Below are 9,581 nucleotides of genomic sequence, written 5' to 3'. Positions count from 1 at the left end.
GTGGGTCCCCTAGAAGATTTTGCAGCACTGGGACTTTTTAGTTTAGAGGAGACACGATAGAGGTGTGTAAAGTTACACATGGCATTGAGAAAGTGGGTCGAGAAAAGTTTTTCTTCGTCTCTCATAAGACTAGAACTCAAAGGGCATTTAATGAAGCTGAGTATTTCATAAATGAAAGTTAATGCAGAGCATAGCTAAACTATGGTACTTGCTCCCACAGGAGGCAGTGATGGCCCCAAACTTTAAGAGGGGATTAGACAAATCCATGGAGGATACAGCTCTCAGTGGCTACTTAGCCACGTTAGCTATGCTCTGCCTCCATTCAGAATGCCAAATTGCTGGAAACCACAGCAGAGTTTGTGTGCTTGGATCCTGCTACTGTAGTGGGATTTCTGCAGGCACCTGGTTGGCCACTGTGAGAACAAGATGCTGGACTGGATGGGCCATTGGGAAGGCTTTTCTCACGTTCCTAGAGGGTCACCCCAAGGAGGGAATCTGGCACACAAAGATAAGTTGGGCGACGCACACTGAGATGGCCAGTGATCAAATCTGGGACCCATAGGGACTCACATTCAGAATGACTTCTGAAGAAAACAAAACTGGACCCAAACCACATTCAAACCAATACACACATCTTATTGACTCTAGTTTTTCTTTTTGCATATTTCAATCTTGTCTTTCTTCTGCCAGGTGGCATCCAGGTCATCATCCAGGCACATGACAAGCTACATGTAGCAGTAAGAACCCCGCAAGGTGGTGCAGAGCTACATTTTGTTATTTCATGGTCCTCCACACTTCTGGGCGTGAGATGCAGAATGTCTCCCTTCAGTCTTTACTAGCAATTATTAGGAATGCCTAGCTTATGTAGCTTCCAAAGGGGGCAGTGGAATTACCTGGGGGTGCTAAGAGGCAAGTGTGGGGCAGGGTGTGTGTGGTGGCAATAGAGGTGTAAGCGACTATCAGACTTCAAAAAGTTAGCATCACTGGATCCAGTTCATCCATGTTATTGACTTAGAACTTAATAAAGGTGCAGTCACTGCTGTTTTGAATTTTATCATTATCTGCTTTGGCGGGTTATGCAAACAGCTATTCTAAATCATGCTTTTTATAGGGTAGGGGACACTGCACAAGGGGGCAGTGGCTTGAAAGTTTGGGAACCACAAGTCTTTCAGTTGCAGCATATTCTACACGGTGTAGCCACTGGTGTCAAGGCAGCCTTGCAGGAACAATATGGCTGTATCTATTTCTGTAGTGCTCACTCCCTGAAACAATGACCGGAAATAGCCATGTGGAATTTGCCTATTAAGGAGGCTCATACATAACAAGCATGTAGAGAGGGGTTGTGCCCGGGCAGCTGGTATCATGTTGTAAGGTAGTTCATGGCTAGTCCTGGGCACTGCTGGGCAGACACCCTTTTAAAACTGCACTGTGCTCAGCCAACCATGTATCACCATTGCAGCCTGCAAACAGCCATTCATGGCAGTAACATAACCCTGGCTGCAGCCCAGAGCAGAACAGGCCCTACCTCGGCTCACAGGCAGAGATTTATTTCATTTTCATAGCCTGCTGTTCCTTTTTTGAAGGATGCCCACTTTAATTTGCACTTGCTTCCATCTTCAAATAAGGCATCTGCACATGTAGAGGGCAAGTGTGCAGAAAGGGGAGATATATCTGGCTTCTCCACCCCAATGTTTACCTCCTCTCTCACCTCTATACAGATTCTGGAGTAGAACTCCTCCTTCAAGCATGAAGGCTTTCTGCATAACTGAGAGACCTGGGAGATCAGGGCTCTATATAAACCAGGCAGGAAGCTCCCCCTTGTGGAGAAGACACCCCATAGCAGTTCTTACACTGAGACACATTCTCTACCACTTGGCACAGTGCTGGCACCAAGACACTCAGCTGCAGTGGATTGGCATGGCTTTCTTTCATCAATTTGTTTGAGCTGCAGAATTTGGATTCCCACGCAGCAATACTCTGCTTTCTGTATTGCAGAGGGCTGGGCTGGATGATCCCTTCCAACTCTACAATGCTATGCTTATATTCTACCGTGACACTGAACAGCACTGGGGAAAGCATGCTATTCATCATACAGAGGGAAAATGGAGACTGCCAGAGATCCTACCACCTTCTGTTTCCCAGCTCAGCCATACTCATCAGAGATCCATGATGTGAGCTACAGAACAGGCACTTCAAAACATGTTTTCTAGAGAGAAATTGACTTTTATTCAGAGGCGCATACTGGTAAATGCAAGCAGGGGACGATCACAATCCTAGCATTCTGTGTGTCTTATCTCTCCCCACGCAACAGATGCCCCACATTCTCTTGCCAGAAGCATCCTTCCGGCTGTAAAAAGCACTCCAGGTTTCCTTCCTCGGGAGACGGACAAGTGGCCACACATGAAGGAATGCCAGGCAGCTTTTAAGATGTTAAAAGAAGAGTTTCACTAGCGACATGTCATTCAACGAGGGGGATGAGATTCATCTCGAAGAGCTCGTTAGGCTAAACCTGTGTATTTGAAAGAGAAACAGAGGAAAGGAAACTGATTACTAACAAGACACACATAAAAGCCATATATTCAGAAGAGGTCTTGCTGTGTCCAGCAGACCCCTGGCTTCTTAATGTGTCCTCCAAAGACTGCTTCTGCCCCCTCCCCAGCCACCCCAAGCCCCTAATAACATTTCTGATTTTTCCACAAGAACCTAAACACAATCCACCTTGCTGAAATGGAGCTTCAGAGCAGTATTATTCTATTTTCCGGCATGGTGGTGGTGGTGAAGTAGGTAGGAGAGTTCATGGATTTCAGTACAGAACCTGCATATCAGAAAAGGGGCCCAGGATGGAACCCATCTAACGCAAATATACTGGTGTGGCCTTATTTGTAGATCAGCCTTTGCTAACCCAGCACCTTCCAGATGCGCTGCTAATAGAAGCTAGGTCCTAAAACATCAGGAGGGCACACATTTCAGATTATAGGAAGTGTCTGTTCCCCACACCTCAGAGTCTGGTGCTCTGAAAGCAAACAAACTGGAAAACCAGCTCCTTCAACTGATCTGGCATCAACCATTAATGAGAAACTGCTACAGAGGGAGAGGTGGGAGGCAGGTCTCATTCCATCAGCCCTGCTGGAAAAACTGGTTCCACTGAACTCTTCCTGTCCCTGAACCGCTTTGACAACAGCTAGTTCATGATAAGCACCGCCTTTTAACTTCAAAAATCAGTGGCTGAGCTGGGCTCCCCCTCCTTCTTTCCTCCTCATCCATTTTTCCTTTTGTGCTGTGATTTTTAGACCATTAAGCAAGTGTGCAGGAACTGTCTTGTTTGCCTTTGTGGCTGATACAGGGTATAAATAAAGTTGAGTCTATGCACCAATATTTCACCTGGGTACAATGCACCAATAAAGAGGACCTAATCCAAGACTGTGGAGCAACAACCCTCCCCCATAATCTGTGTGAGGCTCCCTCAAACCCTCCCCAGCAGAATCTTAGGGCAGGAGAGGAGGTGGCACTGAATACAACCCCGTGTCAAAACAGCTTCAGTGTGATTGGGAGAACGAAGCCTGTCTGGGATCCCACTTTGGTTCAAAGAAATCACAGCGCCTATTCAGAGGCCATAATTCAGGATTCATCTCACCCGGGACACAGTCTGTTTGCACTACTGCCTTCTGGCAGGAGATATAGAAACATCAAGTCAAGGACAAATAGACTGAAAAACAGTTTCTATCCAAGAGCTGTGGCCTTTTTGAATGCTGTAACTCGATAGTGTGACCTGGGAGTTTGATGGGTGTTGGTGTGGGTGTGGCTGGAATGTGGTTTGTTTGGTTGTTGTTGTTGTTTTGCTTTTGTTGTTTTTAAGGGATGGCATCCAATTTCGTTGCACTTGTGCAATGTTGCACTTGTGTAATGACAATAAAGAATCTATTCTATTCTATTCTATTCTATTCTATTCTATATATTCTGCCAGGAATTGCAGTATATACTTTTACTGCAAAGTATATTAGCAGCTAACTAAAACATGTACAAAGGACTCCCTGTCCCCAGGACTAAAATAGCACACAATTATGCAAGTCAGTTTTGTATTACTCTCTCATTTGCTCTATACTGACTAATGCAGCTCCTTGTTCTCTCCCCCTCAACCAGCTTAAGGTTTACCTGGCAGGGTCTGGAAGAACCAGAAGCACCTCCTCAAAAGTGTTACACTGGCTCGAGACCCCTCAGCCCTGATCAATTGCAGCACCCAACATTTGCTCAGACCCCCGGGGAGGCCAAAGGAGCTACGCACCATTTGCAAACCGGCATTGCTTCAGCACCTCGCTAAACCCCTCGCACAGCTTCAAGTCGGCCTGGTTCTGGGCGCACTCCAGGAACTGCTTCATCTCGTACTGGCAAGGCGTGAACTGCGACTGCTGCATCGCAGGCTGGGCTGTCTGAGGCTCCTGAGGAGGAACAGCAGCACAATTAAGATGGGGAAATGTTTTTTAAAAGATTATATTTGCTAAGAACCCGCCTTTAAAAATGTTTTCAGGGTGCCAGGGTATGGTGGCTCCCCAGCAGAAAGGGGAGGCATCAACAGGCACAGCAGCATCCTCATTCCAAATTGCTGGAGGAGAAAATTTCCAAATCTCAGGAGTGCCAACAATTTCCCTTCCTAGTCAGTTGGATAAATCCTCCAGTTACTAAGGACCGCCAACACTTTTTATACCTTATGCATTCAGAATTAGCTTTCAATGTTTGTTGATTATATTTTCACCTTAAGTCCAACGATCTCAAGCTGTCGTACATGGTTCTCTCTCTCCCCGCCCCCCATTTTACCCTTACAAACAACCCTGTGAAGTAGGCCTGGCCCAAGATCATCAAGGTTCCATGGCCAAGTGGGGATTTGAACTGTGGTCTCACAGGTGACAGCCCAACACTCTGATCCAGGGGTGCACAACCTGCGGCCCTTCAGATGTTTCTGGATAGCATAGCCAGTGATCAGGGATGGTGGGAGTTGTAGTCCAGAAACACCACACTGGCACTTATATGCTGCTAATAACAACTGAGGTCCAAGGGAGGGGGGAGTGCTATAAAATGACACCTTCTCATGATGCCCAGCTGGCTTGTTAGTTGGATTTCTGCATTCAGTTCTGTCAGGTGTCAAGGTTATTTTATGTATTATATCAAATTTATAACCAATCCTTTCTCCCCAAAGGAAATCCAGGGTGTCTCACAGTAATAACATGACCCACAAAAAATTAGAATAGCACTATAAAATACTGCTGAAAGCAGTTAAAAGCAGTAGTGTGAAAAGGTTCATAAAAACTATTGTCCAAAATCTTGGATAAATAAGAAAGCCTTTACGTTTTTCTTCCTGAATGCAGGGCACTGCCTGATCTTCACTGGGAGGCAGTTCCGTAGTTGGGATGCCACCACCAAGAATGAAGTTTTGGATTCTTTGTGCAATTCCTACTTGTAGGAGACCATAAGCAGCGTCTTCTTCCCAGGTAACAATGTTCTTACTGGTGAAGGCACCCTTTCAAGTACTTGGGTCCCAAGAGGCTTAAGGCTTTGTACACTCATACTAACATCATCAAATGGGTGTGATTCATCAATACACAACTGTACATTATCTAGTCTCTTGACTTTCAGAACTGATGCAAATCCATAACTATACCAGATACAAATATATGCTTTACTCCTGGGTTGGCAGGTGCTCAAATGGAACACACGTTGCATGTATTCTTTTGTTCTTGAAAAGCTTTTGTTAAGTTGCATCCTGCCAGCAAGGCTCACTCATAAGCCATGTCTGAGCCCACTTCTTTAACTTGAGGGGAGGAGGCACAGCTCTGCCCTCATCACCTATCAGCCCAGAAAATTTGACACGGGTTTCATCAGCCAGGAGAATTCTGTATGGCTCAAGGTCTTGCTCTGAGCACATAAAAAGCTCAGATAAACAAAAATATATCATTTTCTCTCTCACCTGGTAAGTGATGTCGGGCCTTGCCGCTTCAGAGCTTCCACCTCCAAACCCTCCGGTCATGGCGTGCCCCAGAGTGTGTCCCACAGCAGAGCCCACGGCCACACCAGCAGCAGTGGTGGCCATCTGGGCCATTAGGCCAGGCTGCCTGGGGGCAGGAGAAGCCACTGCAGAGGCAGGGGCAGGAGCTGGAACAGGGGCATGAGAAGCTGGTGGTGGAGCAGACCTCATAGGAGGCACACGGCTGCAAAGGCAGGAGAAGAAACACATTGAAAAGCAATCCTGGATGCAAACATTTGTTACAGCGGCCCAGTGTGGGATATTTTTTATTTATTCTGCCTGTGTTGATTTATTTGACTTCTTACCAGTCCTTCAGCATAAGGTCCCCTGATGCATTTCGAAAATACAATCATACAAGTAAAAATAAACAAGTATAGCAATTACAAACCAAAGTCCAGACTTTCCTCCAACCTGGTCCCCCCTCCAGAGGGGGTGGGGGAGGCTGATTCTAGGGATTTGCTGCCTCAGTTTAACTTTAACACATCTCCCTACAGCATGGTCTGAAGCCACCTGATGCAGCCATTTTGCTGAAATCAGAGCTGTTATGTGAAAAATGCTCAGGAACAATGACTTGGAAAGCAGTACATATGTACCTTTCTCCTGAACGCTGATCCTGTGAATGCTTCCAGGGTAAGAAAAATACCCTCCTATACTCTCCTTGAAGAATGTTGAGCCCCAACAATTGGGGCTATGCTTCCTCACCACCTATGTTCATGTGAACACCACTTCCATCAGCCTTGAACCTTTCCCCTCCTCCCCCAGATGTTGCTGAACTACAACTCCCATCAGCCCCAGCAAGCAAGGACAATGACTGGCGATAACAGAAGTTGTAGCTCAGCAACATCTGGGGGAGGAGGGGAAAGGTTCAAGGCTGATGTAGGTGGTGTTCACACACACCCGATACATACGTTTTCATGGGCAACTAGCTTTCCAGCCCACACACTTGTATCTGCAAGCAGGATAGTTCCTGGTCGATAGTGCTCCTGTTCAGAGAAGAGTTGCTAAAATGCCCCTGATGCAAGAATCCAAAGTTTCTAAATTTTTGCATGTACAACCTTCTTGCGCACCTTTATCCCCAAAGAATATAGCCCTCATTTCCACCAAAGAATGCAGCATTGAACATATTACGTACTAAGAGCTAAATTGGAAGCGGGGCGTCAACACAAAGCATTACAAAACTGAATTGGTCCTTAAGCTGGCTAAACATTCACAGAGGAAGACACAGTCTCTTATCAAACCTGTCTTGTACACAGAGGGAGTGAAACATGATACTGCTGATCTTTGGTCAGAGCTGGTAGAGAGCCAGTCTGGAGCAGAAGTGGGGGACCTGCGGCCCTTCAGATGTTGCTGGACTACATCTCCCTGTATCCCTGACCACACTGGCTAGGACTGATGTGAGTTGGGAATCCAGCATCCATCTCTATCTGTCCCAAATTTGAAGGTGGGGTGCTTGTTTTTGCAACATTTGGATTTTGCAACTGAAATGTAGTCTCCTTGGTGACTGCCTGCCAGTCTAGTGACCTGTCTGATGAAACAATGTGATTTTTTGATACTTCTGTGGTAAGCGATGTATACATTTAATAAACCTAACATAGCAGTAAAGCTGGGATAATGGACTGAGGTAGTACAGCATGAGACTCAGTCTCAGGGTCATGGGTTTGAGCTTCACATTGGGGTTGAACTAGATGACCCTTGTGGTTCCTTCCACCTATATAATACTATCTAAGCTGCTTAGAAGGAAGCAGCAACCACATTCTAGCCTCTTGGTAGTGAGTAAAGGCCAACTTGTAAACTCAGATTCACAGACTTGATGTACATAATAATAAGAAAGGCAAAACCAACTGTCACTGCTTTTGCAGTTCCAAAGTCTGGTCACAGCCACCCTATGCATTTTAAGCACTCTGGTACTCTTAGTAGCACCCTGAACAAGCTACAGTTCTCAGAATTCTCAACGACTGCTAAAAGCGGTCTAAAAGTGCTTTACATGTCTGTTGTGGAAGTCCCGCATTTGCAGTGCTTTACCAATGCAATGTGGATCCCTCTCTTAGTCAGAACTTTTGTTCAATAGAACGCCAAGGTTTTTACTCGCTCAACCGCCTGCTCCTTGACCCACCCATTTCACTCCACGAACTTTAACTGTTACTCCTTCCCCAAACCTAACCTGCCCCTTTCCTCCTGCACCCTTACCCACCTCTTCCATTTCTGCTTGTGATCTGCCCCTCCACAGCTCTCACTTTCTCTGGCCACACCTCAGAGGCCTCTGCCTTACCCCTAGGCAAGAACCAGGCCCAGTGAGGTCAGCCCTTGCCTAAGGTAAGCCAATTAGTACTTTTCCAGCTTTAGCATCAACTTGCTGTCTGAATAGAAACTCTTAATCCCAGAAGCACCAAAGCAGCGCTGGCTTTTACAGCACATGGTCTTCTAGAATATTCCTCCTGTGGAATATTCTAGAAGATCACAGTCTAGTCCATCCAAATCATTTGGCATCCTTCAGTTGTGGTGGGAGCACTGTACACTGTTTGGTTTCTGAAGTTAAGCATTTGATAAACAGGACTCTCATTTAGACCCTTAAGTCACATTCAGCCTATTTACAAAGCAGGATGCAAGTGTAACACCAGAAATAAGCTCTGATTTACAGATCCATAACACAACTTCCATTCCACAAGTGAAATGTAAGGCATGTATTATACTTGGCAACCCACCGATCCCTCTCTTCATCTTTCATCACCTCCACGTGTGTTGCTGTAATTCTCACCCGAACTTGCCACATCCGCATGGAGACTTTGGATTCCCCCATCCCACCCCTTTCCCCCAGCATCTGCTCCTAACTTGAGATTACAACTCTAGCTCACTATTAATAAAGGGTAGAGACTACCCCCTTACTACTACATGTGGCAGGGAGATAATATAGCCCCCGCTTAATACAGCTGCGCCCTGCAATCTCCAACATCGCCTTTGTTTTGATCCCCCCCTTCCTTCATCATCCCAAGTTTTATGGCATTTCCCTAATATCTCCCCCCCCCCCTCATCTCCACTGAGTTGGCAGTGCTGGGGGCGAAATTAGGAGGCCATGGAGGCGTCACGTGGCTCCCTCCCAGCCCTCCTGCCATGAATATCTCCAACCACACCTCCCCCTCCCGACCCTTCCCAGATCACCCTCACAAATCCCCTCGCTTGGTCCCGCCCCCTTACCTGGCAGGGGGCGCCATCCGGGACGTTCTGCTCCTGCTTCCCCTCGGCATGGTGGCGACAATAATAAGAGCGGCTCTCGGGTTGCTGTTTCTGTTGCTGCAGCTGCTCTCTCTCAAGGGCTACGCAGTCCGGCCTTTTTCTACTTCCGCTTCCGGCTCTCTCTCTCGTTCTCTTTCAAGGTCACCGCTAGAGGTCGCCTGTCTCCCCCACTACGCATGCGCAAATCATTCGTACCGACGACGGGGAGCCGATGGCCGAGAACGAGGCTGTTGCAGCTGCCCCCGCCCTCTTATCTAAATAGGGCGGAGCCAGACCGTTACGTCAGAGCGGGAAGCGCGGGCGTCGAACAAGGTGGTTGTGGCCGCGGCTAAAC

At 46.9% G+C, this 9,581-nt stretch overlaps 1 protein-coding gene across 1 annotated transcript; it reads right to left on the bottom strand.

The window, feature by feature from the left end:
* Positions 1-2,202: 2,202 nt before the first annotated feature.
* On the bottom strand, positions 2,203-9,371 carry CHCHD2 (coiled-coil-helix-coiled-coil-helix domain containing 2). Its single transcript, XM_028708415.2, has 4 exons — positions 9,209-9,371; positions 5,960-6,200; positions 4,283-4,436; positions 2,203-2,509 (listed from the first exon to the last, which is right to left on the bottom strand). Exons 1-4 carry the CDS (start codon positions 9,256-9,258, stop codon positions 2,499-2,501), a joined length of 456 nt encoding a protein of 151 aa, XP_028564248.2. The 5' UTR covers positions 9,259-9,371; the 3' UTR covers positions 2,203-2,498.
* Between the last annotated feature and the right edge of the window lie 210 nt (positions 9,372-9,581).

The sequence above is a fragment of the Podarcis muralis genome, chromosome 15 (genome assembly GCF_964188315.1).
Source record: "Podarcis muralis chromosome 15, rPodMur119.hap1.1, whole genome shotgun sequence".
In the NCBI taxonomy this organism is placed as follows: Eukaryota; Metazoa; Chordata; class Lepidosauria; order Squamata; family Lacertidae; genus Podarcis; species Podarcis muralis.
The sequence above is the reverse complement of the archived record's forward strand: the minus strand, read 5'-3'. Positions and strand labels throughout refer to the sequence as shown.